Source organism: Poromitra crassiceps (genome assembly GCF_964638095.1).
Source record: "Poromitra crassiceps genome assembly, chromosome: 22".
In the NCBI taxonomy this organism is placed as follows: domain Eukaryota; kingdom Metazoa; phylum Chordata; class Actinopteri; order Beryciformes; family Melamphaidae; genus Poromitra; species Poromitra crassiceps.
Window position 1 is genome coordinate 20,740,350 of NC_139647.1, and position 13,778 is coordinate 20,754,127.

At 47.1% G+C, this 13,778-nt stretch overlaps 1 protein-coding gene across 1 annotated transcript in view; it reads left to right on the plus strand.

The window, feature by feature from the left end:
• Positions 1 to 268: 268 nt before the first annotated feature.
• LOC310796470 (uncharacterized protein) overlaps positions 269 to 13,778 on the plus strand; it is a 39,042-nt gene continuing 25,532 nt past the window's right edge. Inside the window, exons 1-3 of the mRNA XM_083658656.1 lie at positions 269 to 388; positions 3,205 to 3,279; positions 6,944 to 7,018. Coding sequence (XP_083514782.1) covers positions 325 to 388; positions 3,205 to 3,279; positions 6,944 to 7,018 — 214 coding nt within the window. The 5' untranslated portion in view covers positions 269 to 324. The remainder of the gene's footprint in view (positions 389 to 3,204; positions 3,280 to 6,943; positions 7,019 to 13,778) is intronic.

A 13,778-nucleotide genomic window follows, 5' to 3' on the forward strand; every position in this document is an offset into this window, starting at 1 on the left:
AATGTATGTGAGCAAAAATACAATTAAAATCTCATAACAGAGAATATCATTCAAAAGTCAAAACTTTCATTGTCATCAGAAAGAAGTATAATTTGCCATAAACACACCTGCGTTCAAAAGCCTTATTTCAATGTCAATAATGGAAATGAGTGTCTGACACCAAGTTGCTCATTTCAAAGGTGTGAGTGACAGGTTCTACTAGCAGAGGAAACACTTCTCGTTTCAGGCTGCACTGTGGTTATTATTCAGCTGAACTTCTTCAGATAGACGTCAGATAGACAAGCTTCCTCGACAGAAAGGCTGTTTAGTCTTTTCTGTTGAGTGATGGAGGAAAAGGCAAATCATTCTTCAGTTGTATTCAAAGCTAACAAAGCTTCCCGACCGAAAGGTAAGTTTCATTTATTTACATACATACAGTACCTATATAAATCAGGAATGGTGATTTCACTGTTGATATGGATCAAATATCTTTGATTATGTGATAATAAACACAAGTAGCAAGTTGCATTGGGAAGTTTAGGTTCTAAATGTAATGCATTACTGCTTTAATTTATAATCCACTGCACTATAACATTTACTGACATAATCTGATTATTTGTGGTCAGGGGGCAAAATGAACCTTTTTGTCCACCGGCCAAATGGCCATAGTGAATGTTGACATTTGACCAGCCACTCAATAGATTATCATTGTTTGTTTGTTTGTTTGTTTGTTTGTTTGCCTGGTGAGTGAAGCAAATCTACCAGCTACTTGCATATTTTACCAGCATTTGGCTGGTGCTGCTAACTTTGTGCCCTGTTTGCAGTTACATTAACCACATCAACCTGTACAGCTGTTGTCAAACATTGTTTCAAGATGTAAAATTATTTATCTTGTCAAATGACTTTTCCCCTTTACTCGCATTCTGTACTATTTATCACCAAAACTAACTGTAGCGTTAAAGTGTTTCTCAAAGTGTGGGGCGGCCCCCCCTGTGGGGCACAGTGGCAAAACAGGATGGGGGGCGCAGGGGGAAATGCAGAAATGCAGCGCGGAACCAAGGTTTTGACGTCTGACTTCTTTCCCGGTGAGCAATAAATGAACCCTGCTTCTGTAGTGACTTTGCATTCATTCCATGGATGGTTCATTCATATTGCCAAATATTTGAACTTGTTTTGTTTAGTTTTGCACAGGTTGCACTTTATTGTTATTATTTTTGAAAATATGTGCAGTGCAAAACAGGTTCATTGCAGCCACTAACACAGTGATAATAAGACTTAATGCAAACTTTTCTTGCCAAATATTTGTTATTTTTTGCACAGATAGAACTTTATTGATATCATTATAACAAAGTGATTGCACATTACATTAGATTTCTATCTGATGGAGCAATCTGGTTAACTTTGTTTGTTCTAGAAAAGTGATTGCAATTTCTGTTTGATTATTTATTATTTTAAAAAGCACAGATGTAGCAGTCACAAAATTTTGTATAAAGTTGAAATGGAAGTTTTTGTTTTTGTTTTTTTACAACATTACTGAAAGAAAATAGAAAGGAAAGGTCATGATCCTGATGTTATTTCAATAAAAGTTAAACTTGGACCATTTTGTTACAATTTTGTTGGGGCGGTGGGTCATGAACATTTTTCCTCCTTCAAAGTGGGGCATGACAGAAAAAGTTTGAGAACCACTGCGTTAAAGGAACACTCCGCTGATTTTCAACCAGCTTTTTATCATTACAAAATCAGTAGTATATCAAGAAAACTGTAAACAGGTTTGCAGGCATTAACCAACTATGCAGTAACCAACTATCATCACCTTCAGTTACTGCTGGAGTTTTTCTGGACATAAAGCAGTTTCGACCAAATTTGATTTATTTACTCGGCGACAATAAAATCAACTATCGTCATGTTTTTAACTACATTGCACATGATATGGCTGGCAACCAAGCTAAAAAGTCACAGATGGAGAAATCCAGGTATCATCAGGTATCAGCTACAGCTAACGGGAGATACCAGATACTGATCTGACCAGGTCAAGCTACAGTAGCTTTAGTAGCTGGCTCACCCCCGGCTTCCCAGGCTGTGGTTTCAGCTGAATTAGCCTAGCAGCTTTCAGGTGTGAATGATTCTGTGCAAGCCTTAGCAGTAGCTAATCGATCGCTAGTCCGGGGCTTTACGTTAGTAAATGCTAACATCGCCTACAACCGGATTGCCTAACCCTTTGGTTAATCAAAAGGGTGACCTTGATAGCTAGCCCTGCAGCTAGCGCCAGGCAGTCCCCCTCTCTGGAATTATTTACCTATCTAAATGCAAGAGGTCGTTCAGGCAATTTGAAAGCATGATTGATCAATTTCACTCAAAAAGCCCCCGCGTGGCTTAAATTTGCTCTGCTTATCAAACTGTAAACGGGGGTTTTTGAGTCCAAGGGTCCAAAATCTGAACGTGAAATTGATAAATCATGCTCTCAAATTTCTTGAACAACCTCTTGCATTATGATAGGTAAATAATCTCTCCTAGCCGGCATACTAGTGATGCACGGGTCAGGGTTTTTTAAGGCCCGCCCCAACCCAACCCATCATTGGAGCCAGCCCGCACCGCCCAGCCCGTTAAAATATCTGAAAATTCGGAACCCAGCCCAACCCAGCAGCCCGCAATGGCCAATTTAATGTAATATGTCTCCGGACTGCGGAGGAGTACAGCAGAGCTCTCCAAGGTGTGAAAAGTAGCTAATAACTCTGTCTCTCTCCCCCCTCTCTCTCTCACACACACACACACACACACACACACACACCTACACTCACATGCGTGACAACAGTTGTACTGCTCTGGTTGCGCGGCTGCTTTCATGTCGGTCTTTCTTCAATTAATCTATGGTCTTCAAATGGAGGTAGCAGGTATAGAGGTAGGCTAAGGCTACAGAAACAGTTCTTATTCTTCCACATTTCTTTTAATTACCTCATGCGCTCTCAATTGCGTTGTAGTACTAAACGTAGTAGTGCAGCAGGTGCGCAGACGGCTTGCTCTTTTCATTTTCACTTTTTATTGCTGTTTCATAAACTTTTGTGACTTGTTACTTATTTCATGCATTTAACCAAAATCCCCTTACAAAAATCACATTGACTTTTAGACTTGGGAACAGGAACTACATGACTACTGAGAGGCCTACAAAAGTACCTCATCCCTGCGGTACTCTATTTACCATAACATTATTTTTTTATTTTCTTTCAGCTAAAACTAAGACGGAGACTGTGTACGATGGAGTGAGGCTGCAGCAAGACAGAACCAATCAAACTGACACACCAGGTAGGCTAACACCCCAAACACACCAGACGCGTTTCCAACACTGAAGCAACGCTGAAGCAACACCTCATGGAGGCAGTTTCATTCCGGTGTCCTTGTTAACAGTGGAGACCAATTAAAAAAACAAAAACAAACAAACAGTGGAGACCAATCACACCGGCCGCAATTCAGGTTACTAACTCTTAATTAAGAGCCTTGACCATAAACTTGCTTTAACTTTAACCTCAGTGACTTCATGCCTCAACCCAACCACATAGTTAACATGAACACCATTAGTAAATGATAGAAACATTAGTTAACTGTTAAGTAAAGGTAATGCTTATTTTTTAAATACAATACAATTCACCTATTGGTAAGTCCAGCCCTCAAATGCAGACGAGCCAATGACAGTTCGTACTAGCTGCACAATAGAAATCGGGATTTCCATCTGGTTTTTGGGGGTTCCATACGTTTGGGTTTTCATAAGTTGAAAAAAATCGTCAAACAATGTGCATCGGGGTAAATAATAATAATAATAATAATAATAATAATAATAATAATACTGTAGCGATCCAGGTAATCGCAGGTATTGTGGTGTTTCCGTGTTAGCTAGGAACTAATGTGTGTGGGTGTGTTCCTAGGGGGAAGGGGGTATATGGGACCAGCGGCCGCGTGGCAGAAGCCAGTCTAACCATGAGAGGAGGTTGGAGTGATTGTGTGTGGAGCTAGCAGCAAGGCTACCGCTGGAAGCTAGGAGAATGAGCCTGTGAATAAAGAACCCTGTACCAACTACAAGTCTCCGGTTCCTTGGCGAATAAGCGATTCGTTACATTGGTGCAGAAGTGAAGCGGTAACGCCTCTGATTCGGTCGGGAGGAGAGAGAGTGAGGAGGAACGGCGGAGGAAAAGTTGGAGATCAGACGGCTCGAGCGGCCTAGCGGTAGCAAGCTAGCTGTGTGAGCTAGCTGCTAGGGGCGCCACGTGTGATGGTGCGCATAGAAGAACGCCTGTCGGTGGATGGGGAGGAGGGCCGCCTGAAGCAGGAGCTCAGCGCGGTACTTGCCGGCGTGGAGGCCCGCTTGATGCAGGAGATCAGACGGCTGTTGGAGGCGACGCCTGCCTGGGCAGAGGGGCTTATGAAGATGCTACGGGAGGTTGCGCAGCGCGGAGAGAAGCGGACGGAGGAGCCACAAAGAGAGTGTTGGACCTGCGGAGAACCGGGCCACGTGGCGAGGTGGTGCCGAAGTGGTCCCGGGAGACGGACCGGGTATGCGGAGCAAAGGTACTGGGGACAGCAGGGAGCCTGCTGGGCATGTGGTGCAGTGGGACACATAGCCAGAGAGTGTCAAGAAGCTGTCGGGGACTGGAGAACAGCGGGAGAGGAGAGACGTGCAGGCGGCGGACAGGTGAGACTTTGTTGGACGTGCCGTTCGCCTGAGCATTTAGCCAGAGACTGCACTGAGAGTGTGAACGCTGGACGAGACACACAGCCGGGGGAGCAGCCGGAGCAACAGGCAGAGGAACAGTGGAGTAGCGGAGCAGTGGAGCAGCCTGAGCTACAAGCGGCGGAGCAGTGCAGAGCCGGTCATTCAGGTCAGGAGAGTGTGGACTGTGTGTCCAGATGGACGGGTGTTGCTAACGCCGGAGAAGCCTAGCTGCTCTGCATACCAGCCGGTAGAGGGCGACATCATCATCAGCGACGAGACCATCAGGAGAGCGGGGATCGTTTTGAACAGCCAGAGGGAAGTGAGAGACATCACCTGCAGAGCTGTTACAGTCGGGGGAGCGACGCTCGTGTCTCCGGGTGAGCCTGGGGGGTTACCGCCGGGGGAACCGGCCCAGCCTAGCCGCTACACACGCCCCACGGTTGCACTGCGGAGAGCCGAGGTGGAGATCGACGCAGGTGGTGTTCGCCCTGCTGTCCTGAACACGCCGCCCCCTGGGGGAGCGGGACAGGAGGACGACCGAGTGCATGAGGTGGTCCTGGAGGACGACGACATGGCCATCTGGAAGGTCGACTTGCGCGAGTGGAGACGCAGGCAGGTGGAGGACGCGGATATCGGTCCGGTGCTCGAGGGGGTAACGGCCGGATGCCGGCCCCCTGTGGAGGAGATTCGCTTGTGTTCCGGTGCCACGAGGGGACTGTGGAGCATGTTTCCGGACCTGTATCTGGATCAGGGGATTGTGAAGAGAAAGGGGCACGGACGCACAGGGTTCCAGTGGCTTGTGCCTAGTTGCCTGCGAGGATTGGCGCTACGGTGGGCGCATAAGGGCCTTGGATCCAGTCATTATGGGCCTGAAGAGACACTCAGCAACATCGGTGGCATGTACTACTGGGGCAAACAAAAAGAGGGCGTGCGGGGATACTGCAGTGCGTGCGAGGGCTGTAGAGCAAAGAAATAGGGGGGCTTGTGTTTAAATTGAAATGTGGGGGTTATGTTTGGGTTGAAAGGAGTGTAAAGAGAAAAGAGGGAATGTAAATGTTGGGGTTTGTGTTAATGGAAACGGTGGTTGAAGTGAAGTGGGATAATGGGAGTAAGAAAAAGGGAGAAATGAATGTGTAAAAAAGAAAAGGGCTATTGGAATGGGAATGTGAACTGAAATGTTGGCTGAATTTAAAGGAATGGGAAAAGAGGAAGGAATGAAAAGAAATGCAAATGGTGGTGGTGGAACGAAAATTAAGAAGTGGTGAAATAATAAGAGACTATTTGGGGGAATCCAAAAAGTGTTGGTGTTGGTGTGTTTTGGTACAGGGGGGATATGTGTGGGTTGTGGGTGTCGCGTGGGAGCGACAATTAAAGTTGAGTGGGGGATATGTAGCGATCCAGGTAATCGCAGGTATTGTGGTGTTTCCTTGTTAGCTAGGAACTAATGTGTGTGGGTGTGTTCCTAGGGGGAAGGGGGTATATGGGAGCAGCGGCCGCGTGGCGGAAGCCAGTCTAACCATGAGAGGGGGTTGGAGTGGTTGTGTGTGGAGCTAGCAGCAAGGCTACCGCTGGAAGCTAGGAGAATGAGCCTGTGAATAAAGAACCCTGTACCAACTACAAGTCTCCGGTTCCTTGGCGAATAAGCGATTCGTTACAATACATTTGATTTAGCCAAACCCAGCAGCCCGCAATGGCCAATTTAATGTAATATGTCTCCGGACTGCAGAGGAGCGCAGCAGAGCTCTCCAAGGTGTGAAAAGTAGCTAATAACTCTGTCTCTCTCCCCCCTCTCTCTCTCACACACACACACACCTACACTCACATGCTGCCGTGCACAACAACAGTTGTACTGCTCTGGTTGCGCGGCTGCTTTCATGTCGGTCTTTCTTCAATTAATCCATGGTCTTCAAATGGAGGTAGCAGGTATAGAGGTAGGCTAAGGCTACAGAAACAGTTCTTATTCTTCCACATTTCTTTTAATTACCTCATGCGCTCTCAATTGGTCACGTTGTAGTACTAAACGTAGTAGTGCAGCAGGTGCGCAGACGGCTTGCTCTTTTCATTTTCACTTTTTATTGCTGTTTCATAAACTTTTGTGACTTGTTACTTATTTCATGCATTTAACCAAAATCCCCTTTACAAAAATCACATTGACTTTTAGACTTGGGAACAGGAACTACATGACTACTGAGAGGCCTACAAAAGTACCTCATCCCTGCGGTACTTTATTGACCATAACATTATTTTTTAATTTTCTTTCAGCTAAAACTGAGACGGAGACTGTGTACGATGGAGTGAGGCTTCAGCAACACAGAACCAATCAAACTGACACACCAGGTAGGCTAACACCCCAAACACACCAGACGCGTTTCCAACACTGAAGCAACGCTGAAGCAACACCTCATGGAGGCAGTTTCATTCCGGTGTCCTTGTTAACAGTGGAGACCAATTAAAAAAACAAAAACAAACAAACAGTGGAGACCAATCACACCGGCCGCAATTCAGGTTACTAACCCTTAATTAACAGCCTTGACCATAAACTTGCTTTAACTTTAACCTCAGTGACTTCATGCCTCAACCCAACCACATAGTTAACATGAACACCATTAGTAAATGATAGAAACATTAGTTAACTGTTAAGTAAAGGTAATGCTTATTTTTTAAATACAATACAATTCACCTATTGGTAAGTCCAGCCCTCAAATGCAGACGAGCCAATGACAGTTCGTACTAGCTGCACAATAGAAATCGGGATTTCCATCTGGTTTTTGGGGGTTCCATACGTTTGGGTTTTCATTTCAATCATGAGAGGCCAGTTGGTAGGATTTAACGAACTTTATTTAGCAATCGGCATGCATGGCAAATACTTTGGCGCATGACTCCATTAGCCAGTGGCGCTGCTCTTGAGGCAAGAGGAGGGCATCTGCATAGGCTGGCGCATGACTCCATTAGCCAGTGGCGCTGCTCTTGAGGCAAGAGGAGGGCATCTGCATAGGCTAGGAGATCCCCCCCCCGTGGGGGATCAGGAGTCACGACTCGTTGGTGGCGGACTGGGGAGGTGGGTGGGGCAAAACAACGCTTCGGAGGACGGCTTCAGGGGAGATGGACTGCCGTGAAGCTAGGCGTCGTCAGGCGTCTCGGAGGGCAAATACGCTCCGTGGCTGATCCGGAACAGGGTATCGTTGTTTAAGCTGTCGTCCATGGACTGCTCTGGCTCGGGATCCGACATGCCAGGAGTGGGGTGGGGAAGCGTTGAGAGATCCGCAGGGATTATCCACGGGTAAAGAGGACTTGGGGGTGCTGATTCGGTCTGCAGATGTGGTGCAAAACAGCCGCAAAACAACGCTTCGGAGGACGGCTTCAGGGGAGATGGACTGCCGTGAAGCTAGCTGCTGTTATGATCGGCCAGAGAGAGAGAGGTGACGTAGAACCCTTGCTATATATATGAGGATTAACTGACGTCATATCTGACGTCATTACAGACGTCATACTAAGACTTTGACTGACCACGTCATACTAGAACTTGACTGACGTCAGGGGTGATCGGATTAGATTATGCACGAATGGCCTTCTGCTTGAAATATGGTCTAGAGACCTCACTTCAATCATGAGAGGCCAGTTGGTAGGATTTAACGAACTTTATTTAGCAATCGGCATGCATGGCAAATACTTTGGCGCATGACTCCATTAGCCAGTGGCGCTACTCTTGAGGCAAGAGGAGGGCATCTGCATAGGCTAGGAGATCCCCCAAAAGGAAGATCTGATTACCGGAGGTTAATTGAGATCTACGGGCACCGGTAGTTGATTGTACTTTTCTGGCCTTCGACCTTTTAGCGACTTACAGCTATTTGCGGCTGGCGCTCCCAACTCGGTCGGGCCTTCGATCTTGGTACATTAGTAATTGATTGTACTTTTCTGGCCTTCAACCTTTTTAACGACTTATGGCTACTTGCGGCTGGCGCTTCCCAACTCGGTCGGGCCTTCGATCTTGATCCCCCTACTTGCGTTGCGGCTGCCGCTTCCCAGCTCGGTCGGGCCTTGCGCGCCGCACGACTTGGCCTTCTGACTGACCCTGACTCTCTCTCTCGACTCTCTCTCTCCCCCAAAAATGATCCGGGAGATTTACTGCGCCTACTGGGCGCTGTGCTTTTCGGGGAGCCACCACCAACGAGACATTTTGGCACGGAGCCCGGGACACTGTTTGTTGCCATGCTCGCCGATTGAGGAAGGAGGGTTCTTTGGGCCACGGTATGGCCGCCTGCTCCGGGCGGGTGTAGCTGGAGAGCTGATGAAGGCCAGTGGGAGCGTCTGCTTGAGGTGCTGGATGACTTAGGGGTTGGTGACTTAGTGACTTAGGGGTTCCCAACTTGGCCTGGGTGACTTAGTGATTTCCCGACTGGGCGCTGGACTTGGATGACTTAGGGGTTGGTGACTTAGTGACTTAGGGGTTCCCAACTTTGCCTGGGTGACTTAGTCGGAGGGCACTCCTTGCACGGCGGCTGAGGTGGCCGCCCCGATCCCGAAGGAGTGGCTGGAGTAGTTCTTCATCGGGAGGTTGCCATTCTGGAGCGTCCGCTTGAGGTACAGGATGAACCAGGATCTTGACGTGTGGTGACGAGGTGCAATGAGGAACAGGGGAGCCGGGGCCAGTCTGAGGCCTGAGCCTGATGTAGCGAGCCATGGGGAGTAGATTGTTTCCAGGAGTTAGGATGACTTAGGGGTTGGTGACTTAGTGACTTAGGGGTTGGTGACGTAGTGACTTAGGGGATGACTTAGGGGTTGGTGACTTAGTGACTCAGGGGATGACTTAGGGGTTGGTGACTTAGTGGCTTAGGGGATGACTTAGGGGTTGGTGACTTAGTGGCTTAGGGGATGACTTAGGGGTTGGTGACTTAGTGGCTTAGGGGATGACTTAGGGGTTGGTGACTTAGTGGCTTAGGGGATGACTTAGGGGTTGGTGACTTGGTGGCTTAGGGGATGGCTTAGGGGTTGGTGACTTAGTGGCTTAGGGGATGACTTAGGGGTTGGTGACTTAGTGGCTTAGGGGATGACTTAGGGGTTGGTGACTTGGTGGCTTAGGGGATGGCTTAGGGGTTGGTGACTTAGTGGCTTAGGGGATGACTTAGGGGTTGGTGACTTAGTGGCTTAGGGGATGACTTAGGGGTTGGTGACTTGGTGGCTTAGGGGATGGCTTAGGGGTTGGTGACTTAGTGGCTTAGGGGTTCCCAGCTTGGCCTCGGTGACTTAGTGACTTCCCGACTTTGCGCTGGACCTGGATGACTTAGGGTTGGTGACTTAGTGGCTTAGGGGATGACTTAGGGGTTGGTGACTTAGTGGCTTAGGGGATGACTTGGTGGCTTAGGGGATGGCTTAGGGGTTGGTGACTTAGTGGCTTAGGGGTTCCCAGCTTGGCCTCGGTGACTTAGTGACTTCCCGACTTGGCGCTGGACCTGGATGACTTAGGGTTGGTGACTTAGTGGCTTAGGGGATGACTTAGGGGTTGGTGACTTAGTGGCTTAGGGGATGACTTAGGGGTTGGTGACTTGGTGGCTTAGGGGATGGCTTAGGGGTTGGTGACTTAGTGGCTTAGGGGTTCCCAGCTTGGCCTCGGTGACTTAGTGACTTCCCGACTTGGCGCTGGACTTGGATGACTTAGGGGTTGTGGCCTGGGTGACTTAATGACTTGACTTGGCGCTGGACTTGGATTACTTAGTGGTTTGTCTGGTGAACCGAATTGTGCGATGAGGAGTCCAGAATCCGAATCCGGAGCAGTCATCACATGATGAGATTGATGAGCTGAAAATAAATATGACACATGGACAGGATCGCTAGGTGGAGAGGCAGACATGATTCACCCGATGCGAGATTCTTATAATAATAGCTTCAACACTTTTTTTTTTTTTTTAACCCTTTCAAGGACAAATTATTTCAAGATTACATGCCAATAATTCATGGGAATGCAAGCATTATTAGTAGCTATTGCATGAAAAAGATACGGTGACGGCCGGTGATGATGTCATCAGATAGCGACCATCTTTTTCCCCAACAAACACCTGTTTGCTACGGACTGCTCATAGCCTTGCTGGCGCAGCTGAGGCCAGACCATGGGGAAGTCTGGGCAGATTCACGGTGATTGACGGGACCCGGCCTGCCTCACTGATGCGGGAGTGCCATATCATCTCGGACGCTCTGGGCAGACCAAGAGATCCATGGGGCAAACTGTTCATTCTGGCACAACCCTAGAGCTGAAATGAAATGCTGCATGAGATATAAAGAAACTGGTTAACAAACGAATAAAATAGTTTCACCCCCTTGCAAATGCACCATAAACTGCTAGTTTGCAACTCGCAGTGATATGTTATGGTTGGTTATATGGTTATATAGCGGTGGGTTTCGCAGCCTGTTACATGACTAGCATGTCACTGTATTAACTGTTTTAGCTTTTGGTATTATTTATGGTCAACAGGAACGCCAAAGGCGTTTTACCTTGAAATTCGTTAACAGGAAGTGGTGAGTTAGGACTGGGTAGCTTGACGCGGAAAAACGTGAAATGAGACAGCCAGCGTGAATGTAAACGACGACGCTGTTACTGTCAGAGTGGTGATAAACAACACAGCCTCAATGCAAACGTTTCAAGCTTTACTGTTAAGAAAAATGATGATGATCTGTCAACATCCCCTGGGCCGTCTGACTTCGGTCTTAAGGTTATGACACTCAAACTGATGCCCAGTCTTTTTTTTCTTTTTTTTTGATGATCTCAACAACATGCTGACAGAATTATGGATGAAATATACAATGTGCGGTGATAACGTCGCCGTCATCAGGCAGCGACGTGACATATTTTACTCACGCAACCTCCCGTTTATTTACGGTTAAAGTAAAGACTTAACTGCCCGGTGAGAGGGATCTGCGCCTGCCGTGCAACTGACCACAAGCGACGTGGAATGGAACGGCCTGTGATGCCTGCTTGGAGGAGCCTGGGTGCGGACGCAGCTGAACACCCGGGACAGGATCGGCTGCTGAGCAGTGGCGCGCCCCGTGCCTTCTCGTCGTGGCGTACGTCGGCGGCCTGTGGCCGGTGTCGTCAGGCGTCTCGGAGGGCAAATACGCTCCGTGGCTGATCCGGAACAGGGTATCGTTGTTTAAGCTGTCGTCCATGGACTGCTCTGGCTCGGGATCCGACATGCCAGGAGTGGGGTGGGGAAGCGTTGAGAGATCCGCAGGGATTATCCACGGGTAAAGAGGACTTGGGGGTGCTGATTCGGTCTGCAGATGTGGTGCAAAACAGCCGCAAAACAACGCTTCGGAGGACGGCTTCAGGGGAGATGGACTGCCGTGAAGCTAGCTGCTGTTATGATCGGCCAGAGAGAGAGAGGTGACGTAGAACCCTTGCTATATATATGAGGATTAACTGACGTCATATCTGACGTCATTACAGACGTCATACTAAGACTTTGACTGACCACGTCATACTAGAACTTGACTGACGTCAGGGGTGATCGGATTAGATTATGCACGAATGGCCTTCTGCTTGAAATATGGTCTAGAGACCTCACAAGTTGAAGAAAATCGTCAAACAATGGGCATCGGGGTAAATAATATTAATAATAATAATAATAATAATAATAATACATTTGATTTAGCCAAACCCAGCAGCCCGCAATGGCCAATTTAATGTAATATGTCTCCGGACTGCGGAGGAGTACAGCAGAGCTCTCCAAGGTGTGAAAAGTAGCTAATAACTCTGTCTCTCTCCCCCCTCTCTCACACACACACACACACACCTACACTCACATGCTGCCGTGCGCGACAACAGTTGTACTGCTCTGGTTGCGCGGCTGCTTTCATGTCGGTCTTTCTTCAATTAATCCATGGTCTTCAAATGGAGGCAGGTACAGAGGCAGGCTAAGGCTACATAAATAGTTCTTATTCTTCCACATTTCTTTTAATTACCTCATGCGCTCTCAATTGGTCACGTTGTACTACTAAACGTAGTAGTGCAGCAGGTGCGCTGACAGCTTGCAGATACGGCTTCAGACTCGCTGTCTGATTTCTTTTAATTACCTCATGCTCTCAATTGGTCAGGTAGCCAGCCTACTCACGTTGCAGTAAAGTTGACAAATAGATCACAGTCGAGTCCACAACAGAAAATCTGCGGTGGCATTAGTTTTATGGACACTTCAAATAATAATTACAGCGAATAATCCTTCCAAAATGTTTGTTTTGAGAGCACATAGGCTACCTCATTGAAGCGTTTCTTTACTCCATAGGCCAGGGCTATTCAACTAAATTGTTCAGGGGGCCGCATTGTCAGAAACCTAAGGGACCGGGGGCCGGACCGTTCCCCGAGCCATTATATGTACACTTGACACAATGCGCCACCACATTTTCGCAGCCGCGCTGGAACTATTATTAAGTAGGGGGTGCTGTAGTAAGGAATGGAATCTCGACGCTGGGCAGCGTCGAAGAAAATTTTATGTTTTTTGGACTTTTATCCATATTTAGAAGAATATTTAATTTTAAATTAACATTAGGATTATACTGTTGTGATGTCATTATTCAGTATGTTCTCCTTTTCTATTATTAGTATTAGTATTCGTATTAAATACTGAGTATCTCATGAAAAACTATTAATATTGCATCTTTTGTGTTTAGCTCTGTCTCACAGCATTGTAACATTGTAGTGCAGCAAGAAAGGAAAACTACTGTAAACATTTGAACCAAATTTCTTGTTTAGAACCTATAGCTAACAACATCACACATCTCCTGAAACACCATTTATAATGCATCTTTCTTGATTAGCAACATCACATCGCCATCTTCTGAAAAACATGAATATTGCACCTTTCTTGTGGCTACATCACAGCATCTACTGAAAAACATTTATAGTGGATCTGACTTGTTTAGTTCACTTTAGATTCACATCACATCTGAAAAACAACCAGTCGAGTGTATTAAGTAAATGAGGTTTAATTGTAAAAAAAAAAAAAAAAAAAAAAAATCTAAAAAAAAAATCTAAAAAAAAAGTTTTTTTTTTTTTTTTTGGGGGGGGGGAACTCATTCGGGCGGTCGGACTTGATTGGCGGGCCGCGGGCCG